The sequence below is a fragment of the Bufo gargarizans genome, chromosome 3, assembly GCF_014858855.1.
Source record: "Bufo gargarizans isolate SCDJY-AF-19 chromosome 3, ASM1485885v1, whole genome shotgun sequence".
NCBI lineage: Eukaryota > Metazoa > Chordata > Amphibia > Anura > Bufonidae > Bufo > Bufo gargarizans.
Window position 1 is genome coordinate 237,337,505 of NC_058082.1, and position 13,198 is coordinate 237,350,702.

The window sequence follows — 13,198 nt, forward strand, 5'->3', positions numbered from 1 at the left end:
GAAGATTGAGCCACATTGTGGCATCTTCAAACGGATCCGTCCCCATTGACTTACATTGTAAGTCTGGACGGATCCGCACGCCTCCGCACGGCCAGGCGGACACCCGAACGCTGCAAGCAGCGTTCAGCTGTCCGCCTGTCCGTGCGGAGGCGAGCGGAGCGGAGGCTGAACGCCGCCAGACTGATGCAGTCTGAGCGGATCCGCCTCCATTCAGACTGCATCAGGGCTGGACGGCTGCGTTCGGGTCCGCTCGTGAGCTCCTTCAAACGGAGCTCACGAACGGAAACCCGAACGCTAGTGTGAAAGCAGCCTTAGTTAAATCCAGGTGGCGACTTATTTGGACAGGCAGTGTATATTTATATATATATATATAGTGATATAATGTCCTTCTTTTGCACTTATCTATATACAAAGGATAAAGAACATAATACACAATTACATCAACACGTCAACTGGAGTCCTGACTACATCCAGAATGAAGGTACGTACATCACCAATGGAGTTATCATCTGACAGCGACATCAGCTGGGAAAACACTGATTAGGTCCCTACATATACCATCTCCCCATAGGATCTTCTGACTTGATTGGGTTACAGCTTTAGGGCTCATGCACACGACAATTGGCATAAGCCCTTATACTGTTTAAACAAAAAGCTTCTGTCACTAGTGTAATGTATCCAGGACATGCACAGTATAAAGGGCCATGCGTGTAGTTCATCTGCCATCACCCGTATCTTGGAGTGGCCAAATCCCAGGTCTGCCAGTGAGTCAAAATCCCCAAAACAGCCTTTAAAATATATTCACACGAAGTATAACTCCCTTCCACATACTATTCCAGACTAATCTTCAGTTCATTCACAGGCCACAATGGCTCTAACAGAAACAATATGGATAGATACAAAACTGAATCTTCACACTTTAGCACCCTAATGCTTCATGCACACAGCCATGTCCATATTTCAGTCCACAAACAAGGGATCCCCAAAATGTAGTTACCTTCAGGTTGCATTCTATATTTTTCTCACTCCCATTAATAGAAAGGGCCATTATCATCTGCAGTAGCGACAAGAATAGAATATGTTCTATAATTTGCAGAATGGCCACTTGGATCCTCCCCCCCAAAAAAATAAAAATAAAATATGAATGTGTGCATAACTCCATAAAAAAAGATTTGTTCAGTGTGCTAGCCAATAAAAAAACTCAAGAGACCAGATGCATGAAAAAAAACAGTCTAAAGGGCTCATTCAGATGGCGTTATGTTCTGTTTCGCATTTTTGTTGAACGGGTGCAGACCCATTCATTTCATTGGGGCCGCAAAAGATGAGTTGTTCCATTCCGCGGCCCCGCAAAAAATATAGAGCATGACCTATTCTTGTCCACAATTGCGGACAAAAATAGGCATTTTCTATGCGAGTGACGGCCATGTGCGGTCCGCAAATTGCAGAACGCACACGGGCAGATATCCATATTTTGCAGATCCGCAAAACACATAGAGCCATCTGAACGAGCCCTTACTGGGATTTCACAGGACTTTTGATCCACGTATGCTCAAGTATGACCACTGCCAGTATCGCTGTCCACACCTATGTTTGGTGGATGCGCCGGAAAAACTCCTGCTGCATATTCTGAATGTAGGGCCCAGGCGTTTGGCATATTTTGGGGTGATGCATATTGGTGTACCTTTTTTTCAACTATATTGCAAAGTGTATTCTGCTGCACTTTCCTATATGGAGGCGTCCACTAGAAAAATAAATAACCTACCAGGCATACGTTTCTTTCCCCACAATGGGAGCCTATTAGCGGTGTAAGCTATCCTGCGGTATAGACTGCCATCCGAGACCGTAAATACTCCTGGTGAATATCTGACAGACAGCAAAGACTTGTCACGGAAATTTCTGCAACTTAAGATCAGTTCCATGGATTTATACAAACCCCAATTAGATGGATGGAACAGTTGCAGAAATTTCTGGAACAAATCTGACATGTGTGAATTCACCCCGATTACTTGTGCGCTGTGCAAACAAAAAAACAAACAAACAACTCAGATACCATAAAAATATATTTTTATTAAAATAAATATAAACAGGTTGCATTTAATATCTTCGCGGTTTGTAATGTCAGTATATATGGAAATCCAAACCAAGCAGATGAAACCTCAGATAAGGTCCTCATGCAGTGTACCGGTCTTCAGGCCAGTCTCATGCCTCTGAGCATTTCAATAAGTCCAATGCACATAAGTGACTTAAAGTTCTGGGTTTGTTAAAAATAAAAAAAAATAAGCACCCACGCCTTCAGTAAAAGCTGGACCCCTTCAGAAGCTGTGGTCTGGTGTCCGGTAGAAACAGATAGGAGTCAGCACTTTAGGAGCTCGGTTGTGCTGGACGCAGGTTCAGGGACTACCTCTCCTTTCATAAACTCATCCTGTAATAAAAGAAAATAACAAACATTCTATAAAATAAAAATAAAAAAGATTTTCCCATTTTATGTCATTAAAGGGGTTGTCTCACAAGCACGGCCACTGCTGATGGATTGCAGGGTGGTCGTAACCATGGAAACGAGCAGTGTATAATGTGAAGGAAAAATAAATCCAGCAAGTAAAGGAAGCAATATAGATGCTATGCTATTTGCTGAAGTGACACAAACCCTTTAAGGCTGACATGTGCGTTTAAGCTGATCTGGCAGGCTGTTCCGGCCCGGATCCATCCCTGCCGGGTGCAACCGTGCTGCTAGAATTCTGTCCGGCCCCATTCACTATAACAGGGACAGGCAGATCTTGCTGCTCCCCAACATATTTGCCTGTTTGCAGCTAGAGCTCCGCTTAACGCAGATGTGAAGCAAGCCTTAGGCCCCTTTCACACGGGCGAGTTTTCCGTGCGGGTGCGATGCGTGCGGTGAACGCATTGCACCCGCACTGAATCCTGACCCATTCATTTCTATGAGACTGTGCACACGAGCGGTGATTTTCACGCATCACTTGTGCGTTGCGTGAAAATCGCAGCATGCTCCTCTTTGTGCGTTTTTCACGTAACGCAGGCCCTATAGAAATGAATGGGGTTGCGTGAAAATCGCATGCATCCGCAAGCAAGTGCGGATGCGGTGCGATTTTCACGCATGGGTTCTAGGTGACAGTCTATTCACTGTATTATTTTCCCTTATAACATGGTTATAAGGGAAAATAATAGCATTCTGAATACAGAATGCTTTGTATAATAGTGCTGGAGGGGTTAAAAATAATAAAAAAGTTAACTCACCTTCTCCTCTTGTTAGCGCAGATGCCGGTCTGTTCTTTATCTGTGGGCTAAAGGACCTTTGATGACGTCAGATCACATGCTCCATCACCATGGTGATGGACCATGTGATTGGAGCATGTGATCTGACGTCACCTCAGGTCATTCAGTCCACAGCTAAAGAACAGAGTGGCATCTGCGCGAACAAGAGGAGAAGGTGAGTTAACTTTTTTATTATTTTTAACCCTTCCAGCAATATTATACTAAGCATTCTGTAGTCAGAATGCTATTATTTTCCCTTATAACCATGTGATAAGGGAAAATAATACAATCTTCAGAACATCAATCCCAAGCCCGAACTTCTGTGAAGAAGTTCGGGTTGGGTACCAAACATGCGCGATTTTTCTCACGCGAGTGCAAAACGCATGACAATGTTTTGCACTCGCGCAGAAAAATCGCGCATTTTCCCGCAACGCACCCGCCTCTTATCCGGGCAAAAAACATGACGCCCGTGTGAAAGAGGCCTTAGGAAACATGCCCGCTTTCTTCTAGGACAAAACACCAGCCGTTCCCACACTGTTATAAATGAATGGCAGAAGCATCGGAGCAGTAAGCCATGTAGCACACATTTACAGCACAGGCGTCAGCTGGGATCTTAAAGAAGAGCTCACACTAAATGTTTTATTCTGTCGCCTATTAAAAAGATATATATAATAAAATTATTTTATTTGTGCTTTATCCAATGCCTTGTGGTCCTCAGCTGTGTGATGTGACCGACACAGCGTCTTATGTGTGGACAGGAAGTCAGTTTCTCTTCATTCCTAAGGGTACTTTCACACTAGCGTTTTTCTTTTCCGGCATAGAGTTCTGTCACACAGGGGCTCTATACCGGAAAAGAACTGACCAGGCATATCCCCATACATTCTGAATGGAGAGTAATCCGTTCAGGATGCATCAGGATGTCTTCAGTTCAGTCGTTTTGACTGATCAGGCAAAAGAGAAAACCGTAGCATGCTACGGTTTTATCTCCGGCGAAAAGAACTGAAGACTTGCCTGAATGCCGGATACAGCATTTTTCCCCATAGGAATGTATTAGTGCCGGATCCGGCATTCAAAATACCGTAATGCCGGATCTGTGAAAAAACATAGTAGATGGATCCGTCTGTCCGCATGACAAGCAGAGAGACTGATCCGTTCTTGCAATGCATTTGCGAGACGGATCCGCATCCGGATGCGTCTCACAAATGCTTTTTAGTCACATCCAGATCGGCAGATCTGGCGGGCAGTTCCAACGACAGAACTGCTTGCCGGATCACACTGCCACAAGGGTGAAAATAGCCTAAGACACTGACATCTATTCTCCCATAGGAATGAATGGAGGAACTGACTTCCTGTCCACACATAAGACGCAGTGTCAGTCACATGACACAACAGAGGACGAAAACCATGGGTAACATTACCTTCAGTTTACAAAATGTACCTTTCTAAACAGATCGGAGAATAAAAAAATGCTGTGGGAGTGCTTGATCGTTTTGATCCTGGCTACCCCTTAGATGCTGCATCACCTAAGTGGCATGACCTAAGGGCCGTTTCACACGAGCGAGCCCATTGCGGGAATCGCGCTCAGTGTGAGAGAGTGTGATCCTCAGCTCTGGACTTGCAGGAGCGCACACCATTATCATGGTTTATAATGCTATGCGTCTCTGCATGGCCTTATTTGTACAGAATCATACTGACAGCTTTATGTCACTATGATTGCACAGACACATAGCATTATAAACCATGATAATGCTGTGCGCTCCTGCAAGTCCAGAACAGAGGATCACACTCCCACACGGAGCGCGATTACCGCAATGGACTCGCTCATGTGAAACAGCCTTTAGTCTTTAAGAGTCTAGCTAAGATATGATGTGGAGTCACAGGGTAGAAGTGCCTGCCTCAGACATGGAAGGCCATACTGCAAACTAATATAAATACAATGAAATCCCATTACAAGAGTTTTCCAGGAGTACAACATTAATGCTGTCCTCAGGATAGGTCACCAATATCTTATCAGAGGGGTTCCAATATCTGGCACCCCCCTGATCATCTGTTTTAAGAGGCCACTGCGCTCCAGGATACCAGGCACAGTGCAGAACAATGTTAGGGTCCATTCACAAGACCTACGGATCCACAAAACACGGATACCAGACACGTCTCTGCACATTCTGCCCTACGTTAGAAATGCTTATCCTCGTTCTGCAAAAAGAACATAAATAGGACATGTTCTAACTTTTTTGCGGAGCTGCGTAAGGCCTCGTTCACACTTCAGTGTTTGGTCAGTGATTTCCATCAGTGATTTGTGAGCCAAAACCAGGTGCCACTCTAAACATAGAACAGGAGCAGATCTTTCCCTTCTACCTAATGTCTATGGAGGCTCCACTTCTGGTTTTGGCTCACAAAATCACTGATGGAAATCACTGATCAAACACTGAAGTGTGAACTAGGCCTAAAAGACACACAGATGCGTACATCACACAGTGTGCTGTCTGTAGGCAGATCAGATGCGGACCAAAAATACAGTCCTGTGAGGGGACCCTTATAGTGGTTGTGTTAGGTATTGTAGCCCAGGCATCGTTTACTTGAATGCGATTCAGCTGCAAGCAGACCATGTGATGGGCGAAAGTGACATCACTGGCCTAAGATCACGTGACCTCCTCAAACAGCTGCTGATTGGTGGGAATTGGACTTCCACCAAGCAGATATTGATGACCTACCTGGAGGATCGGTCGTCAATATTCTACTTCTGGAAAACCCCTTTAAACAGGGTTCTCTGCTAGTAGTATTGATCTGTAATGGTAGGATGTGAACAGTGCTTGGCCATCTGTTGGGACCCCCACCAACCACAAGGGCGAAGGTGCCACGACAAGTTACAAGAATCCTCTATTGCGATACTGCAGCATTTCCATTGTCCCAGAACCTCTTTAATCCAGCAATAGAGAGTTGATGATCAGGAATCCTATTAAAGGGAGTCTTTCACCTAAAATCACCATTATAGAACACTAACATCAGGATCTCCATTACATTCCCCATATTAGAATGCTACCTTCCATATTGCTGTCCACCGCCGATTTTCTCAGAAAAACACTTTTATTCAATATGTTAATTCGCTTCTGAAGGTGCCCAGGGGTGGTGTTCATGCGGCCGGTGCCCAGGCCCCTCGGTGCTCTTCATACGAAACCCCTCCCCTTTCACCCACCCTAGGTTCTTCTGATTACGTCCTCCTCTTAGTGAGAAATCCAGCGCCGTTCAACAGATTCGCCGCGCCTGCGCACTTCATTCCCCATTATGGGCAAAGGAGACACAAGAGCGTTTAATGCGCATGTGCCGGCCTGTACATCCCGATCTAACCGGCCTCGTGCCTCTGCCCATAATGGGGAATGAAGTGCACAGGCGCTGGATTTCTCACTAAGAGGAAGACGTAATCAGAAGAACCAAAAGGGGTGAAAGGGGAAGGGTTTCGTATGAAGAGCACCGAGGGGCCTGGGCACCGGCCGCATGCACACCACCCCTGGGCACCTTCAGAAGCTAATTAATATATTGAATAAAAGTGTTTTTCTGAGAAAAATCGGCGATGGACAGCAATATGGAAGGTAGCATTCTAATATGGGGAATGTAATGGAGATCCTGATGTTAGTGTAATGGTGATTTTAGGTGAAAGACTCCCTTTAAGGGTGTATTGACAAGGCCGTGCCCATTTTGCAGACCTCAAACCGCGTATCTACAAAATATGAACACTGGCCGCGTGCACGCCTAATTGCAATGCAGACCCACTGACTTCCTATCTCTGCCTGCAACATGCGGGTTGCAGACTCATTTAAGTAAACGGATCTGCACTGCCAAGTGGAGCGCACATGGCTGGTGCCCGTGATAAAAGGTAGACGCAATATGGCGACATGTAACCAGTCCTCACCTTGTCATAGATTACTCTCACAAGTAATGAACAGCTCGGGCAAGTCGCAACTTCTTCTCCATCTTCCAGGTCTTCCTAAAACACATGATGCAATAGACACAAAAGTCACCAATACTGTAACCTGCACAATGTAATGCAATAAAAGACAACTGGCAGGACTGCTCGTGACCGATAACAGGGGCTTCTCTGGTATACATGCAGGCAACGGACTTATCACATCCAGGGCACTGGCCTGAAAGCACCTTTGAGGTCCATTAGTTTTTCTCCCACTTAGGCCATGTTCACATTGCACAGATTTACCCAAATTTTTACTTTTTTCTGCCTCTGATTGGTTGTTGGATTCGCACTCGGATTAGCCCCATTGTATTAAATATAGCTAATCTGTGGCTATTTTGTCTAGAATACCCGGGAATAATTAACACATGCTGCATTTTAAAATCCACAGCACATTCGTGTTCCACACAGACTTTCTCCAGAATTTGTGAATGGGGTGTAAATGCCCTCCGTTCACAAGTACTGCTGGCCGATTACGGTATGTGAAAAGGCCTCAAAGAGGAAACATCCCTCACACATGTCAAAATCGCAAGGTAATGCTGGTGGTCCGTCGGCTTCTCCTTGCTCTTGGCGGTCACCATCATACTCTCCTGTAGCACAGTCCAGGATTGGTCCCCACCACTGGTGTGTGTCTGCTCTGGTCCCACACTGTCTCCTACCTGCTACATCCTGCTTCCCTAGGGTGTGCGAGCGGCTAAATTTGTTCCCAGCCAATGGCTTTTTTAAGAGTTCCGTGGTAGAGTGTCTGAGCAATAGGTCTAATGTGAGGGTGCGTTGTTTTCCCGTGGCTTGATCTCTGCCTGTTTACCAGATTCAACCCTGTGCTGCCAGACCTGACCACTGCCTGACTCCCATACTGACCCTCTGCTGCCTGACCTGACCACTGCCTGACTCCTATACTTACCCTGAGCTGCCAGCGCTGGCTTACTGCTTGAATATCTAATTGAACAAACTCTGCCTGCCCTGACCATGGCTGGTCCGCTGGCTACACTCTAGCCTGTCCCCATGGTGCCACGCACTGGTGTCTCCTGGGTCAGCTGTCACTGAACAGATACTACTTCAAGAGGTAGAGGTGTGGTGGTTTCCCTGCAGAAAAGTCCAGATCCTGGTATAGGGATTAAAGGGAACCTGTCACCTGGATTTTGGGTATAGAGCTGAGGACATGGGTTGCTAGATGGCCGCTAGCACATCCGCAATACCCAGTCCCCATAGCTCTGTGTGCTTTTATTGTGTATAAAAACCGATTTCATACATATGCAAATTAACCTTAGATGAGTCAGAGTTTGAAAATATGACTCTTCTCTGGTCACACAAGTAAGATGACTCTTTTATGTCAATTTGCATATATATCAAATTGTTTTTTTACATAATAAAAGCACACAGAGCTATGGGGACTGGGTATTGCGGATGTGCTAGCGGCCATCTAGCAACCCATGTCCTCAGCTCTATACCCAAAATCCTGGTGACAGGTTCCCTTTAAAGGGTGAAGAGCCAAGGGACATTTAGATAACGCCCTTAGGCTAGTTTCCCACAAGCCTATTCCGTGTGGCGATTGTATTTCCTGGACTGGACACTGCTACTATGAAGTGAACTCGCAGTACCATGATTCCGTCTCACATTATGCGACTACAGTTCAGCAGACCTGCCGTCCAGAAGGAGCATACAGCAGCATAAATCATTAAGATGCTGCAAGTTCACTTCAGAGGGGCAGCGCTCTGTCCACATGGGGCGCGTTTCCCCAGACTGAATACACTTGTGTGAAACTGGCCATTGGAATAGCCCCAAATCTATTCAGCGACAGTGAGGGAGATTTATCAAAACTGGCTGAGAGGAAAACTGGCTTTGTAGCCCATAGCAACCAATCAGATTCCACCTTTCATTTGGAAAATGAAAGGTGAAATCTGATTGGTTGCTATAGGCAACTAAGCCAGTTTTGATAAACCTCCCCCACGGTGTGCGTTTACTGCCGCAGATCTGCATGCAGGAAATCTACAGCGTTTTACCAGCAAAGTGGATGAGATTCTAACAAGTCTCCGCATAAACTCCAGAAACAATCTGAAGCAGAAACTGACCTGCCTGTCAATCTACACTGTGGAAATCCGCGCCAATCTGCATCAAATAGGAAAACTCTTCCTAGTGTGGCCATACGCTGACGCGGTTCTGTCGCTGCAAAGTAGAATGGGCGGTCAGGCTGTGCTACATATGGATTTTAAAATCTGCAGAGCTGGATGTATAACTGCTCCACATGGAGCTAAAGTGAGGCTCGTGGTGGCTTTAGAACAGCAGTTAATCTGTAGAAAACAGGCCATAGTGTCACCACTCACGGCGCGGTCACGGGCGACACCGTCACCACTCACGGCGCGGTCACGGGCGACACCGTCACCACTCACGGCGCGGTCACGGGCGACACCGTCACCACTCACGGCGCGGTCACGGGCGACACCGTCACCACTCACGGCGCGGTCACGGGCGACACCGTCACCACTCACGGCGCGGTCACGGGCGACACCGTCTCATTCACGTGTGACATGCTGACATCACTGCGGTTACAACACAACATACCACCAACTAAACAAGTATTCCGATTCTGATTATTTTTTACTTTGTTTTAAACCACCAGGAAAGCCCTGATCCATAAGACTTCCGTGGGCTAATGACGGACCGACCCTGAGGCACCGGGTAACCGCTGCTGTACCTTGGTGATGGCGAATCTATCTCCACAGGGACAGGGGTAATAATACGTTTCCGTGTCCTCGTCGTACTCGAAGTCCTCGATCTCCACCTCGTCGTGGTACACCGCCATCCCGGCGCTGGCAAGAGAGAACACCCTGACACACCCGGCACCGAGCGTGGTCTGCGCCGGATCTACACGTCACCGCCCTGTCGCCGAATGAATACGTCATTCCCAACGTATACAGTCGGCCATTTTTAATTCTGGCGGCCACGCGCTATTCCCCTGGGTTACAGCTAGGCGGCGCCTGTCCCCGCCATGGAATAGAGCTGTAACCTCTCCAGTGACTGATAACACTTAGAGCCCAGTAACCAGACAAGCATTCAATGTCCTGTTCACAATATGGTCTTGGTTTTTAGGTCATATTTCCTTAAAGGGGAAGATAAGAAAAAATCTTTTGCCGCATGGACAATTACCACACAACAAAACCACAAATATTTTTGTGAAAACACCCATTATGAATAGACAAAGCCTTTAACCCTTTCACTACCAGAGGTTGTTTTTTTCTTTTGTTTTTGCGTTTTCATATTTCTTCCCTATATCCCCTGTGCCATAACCTTTTAATATTTCCAGTCACATAGCTGTACGAGGGCTTATTTTTTGCGTGACAAGCTGTACTTTCTAATGCCACCATTATTTATGGCATGCAATTCATTTTTTTCTGTTATGCTGTTAACTATATGGGATAAATATTTTTAAATTTTAATAGTACAGGCTTTTTGGGACATTGCAATGCTAATGATATTTATTTTTAGTTTATTTTTATATTTTAATATGGAGAAAGGAGGGTAATATTAATTTTTAAAATACTGACAAAGTAGGGAGGCTCAACACTCCAGATGAACGGATGGCGGTGGGTTCACTGCTGATTGGGTCACTCACCCAATTGAGAAATGAAATAATATAACAAAGAAGAGCAGGCACACCACCTTCTGGAATAATAGTGGACCACTAGAAATACTCTATTAATAGTTTTTATTATTCAGAGATATCACACATAAAATGGCCAATATATAAATTAAAAGTCCAGCAATGCAGATAGCGAGCTAAGACGGGGTATCAATGTGTATCAACAGTTAGTCCAGCAAGAGTACCCTGTTTATTCATTAAGTAACTAAATTTAATAGGTAATTTCAGAATTTACATATACACAGACAAAACAGTTCTATGCAAATGATCCATGTAGAGGCCAGAATATGAATACCTAAGATACAGGTATACACAGGCGGGAGGCCGGGGAAGGTTATCCCTAGCACTGATTCCCTGATCTGGTCCTCTGCCCAGGGACGTCTCCTGATGGTGGGGGCGCCCTGTCCCCGTACCTAAACTCCAACTCCTAATTATCCCTGGTGAGGTGAGTGGTGGAGTGGGACGATATACGTGGTGTCTAACATGGAAAACAAGCACAGATAGAAAGGATTAGTTACAAAGGTGTCCACTGTATACTGCCCTCGTGGCGTAGCCAGGAGGTACAGGGCACACCTAGAAGATAAAATATACAAACAAAAACGCACAATTAGGTATAGATATATTAAGATAATTATAGATGACCTACAAACCCCGACGCGTTTCAGGGTACTTTCACACTTGCGTTTTTGTTTTCCGGCACAGAGTTCCGTCAAAAGTGCTCTATGCCGGAAAACGACTGATCAGGCATATCCCCATGCATTCTGAATGGACAGTAATCCGTTCAGAATGCATCAGGATGTCTTCAGTTCAGTCATTTTGACTGATCAGGCAAAAGAGAAAACCGCAGCATGCTACGGTTTTCTCTCCGGCGAAAAATACTGAAGACTTGCCGGAATGACGGATCCGGCGTTTTACTCCATAGGAATGCATTAGAGCCGGATCCGTCGCAAAGGTTTCAGTTGTTTGCCTGATCGACGGATCCGGTTCTTCTTTCTGCGCCTGCGCAAACGAATAGGAGGAGCTGTGGGCGCCGTCAACTTCCTGTCACTCTTCGATCCTGCCTGCGAGGGAGAAGGGAGGACGCCATTGTAGGTGAGTAGAAACTTTTTTTTTTTTTCTTTCGTCTCCGATTTTTTTTGTTTAAAATCAACATAAGCAGCTCCTATGTAATTATACATGGGAGCTGTAGTAAATAGATCATGCTAGGGGTAGTAGTCCTGTTGACTACCACCCCTAGCATCCACTATGTACTTCCACCTCATGCAGGGCCTATGTAGTTTTGCATAGGCAATGCATGTGGTGCAAGTACATAGTGGATGCTAGGGGTGGTAGTCCTGTTGACTTACCACCCCTAGCATCCACTATGTACTTGCACCTCATGCAGGGCCTATGTAGTTTTGCATAGGCAATGCATGTGGTGCAAGTACATAGTGGATGCTAGGGGTGGTAGTCCTGTTGACTACCACCCCTAGCATCCACTATATGTACTTGCCACCTCATGCAGGGCCTATGTAGTTTTGCATAGGCAATGCATGTGGTGCAAGTACATAGTGGATGCTAGGGGTGGTAGTCCTGTTGACTACCACCCCTAGCATCCACTATGTACTTCCACCTCATGCAGGGCCTATGTAGTTTTGCATAGGCAATGCATGTGGTGCAAGTACATAGTGGATGCTAGGGGTGGTAGTCCTGTTGACTACCACCCCTAGCATCCACTATGTACTTGCACCTCATGCAGGGCCTATGTAGTTTTGCATAGGCAATGCATGTGGTGCAAGTACATAGTGGATGCTAGGGGTGGTAGTCCTGTTGACTACCACCCCTAGCATCCACTATGTACTTGCACCTCATGCAGGGCCTATGTAGTTTTGCATAGGCAATGCATGTGGTGCAAGTACATAGTGGATGCTAGGGGTGGTAGTCCTGTTGACTACCACCCCTAGCATCCACTATGTACTTCCACCTCATGCAGGGCCTATGTAGTTTTGCATAGGCAATGCATGTGGTGCAAGTACATAGTGGATGCTAGGGGTGGTAGTCCTGTTGACTACCACCCCTAGCATCCACTATGTACTTGCACCTCATGCAGGGCCTATGTAGTTTTGCATAGGCAATGCATGTGGTGCAAGTACATAGTGGATGCTAGGGGTGGTAGTCCTGTTGACTACCACCCCTAGCATCCACTATGTACTTGCACCTCATGCAGGGCCTATGTAGTTTTGCATAGGCAATGCATGTGGTGCAAGTACATAGTGGATGCTAGGGGTGGTAGTCCTGTTGACTACCACCCCTAGCATCCACTATATGTACTTGCACCTCATGCA

The 13,198-nt window shown here is 46.1% G+C and overlaps 1 protein-coding gene across 1 annotated transcript; it reads right to left on the bottom strand.

The window, feature by feature from the left end:
• Positions 1–2,047: 2,047 nt before the first annotated feature.
• Positions 2,048–10,099, bottom strand: DPH3 (diphthamide biosynthesis 3). Its single transcript, XM_044286917.1, has 3 exons — positions 9,930–10,099; positions 7,181–7,255; positions 2,048–2,422 (listed from the first exon to the last, which is right to left on the bottom strand). The coding sequence occupies exons 1-3, from the start codon at positions 10,035–10,037 to the stop codon at positions 2,354–2,356; spliced, it is 252 nt and encodes an 83-aa protein (XP_044142852.1). The 5' UTR covers positions 10,038–10,099; the 3' UTR covers positions 2,048–2,353.
• Positions 10,100–13,198: the final 3,099 nt, after the last annotated feature.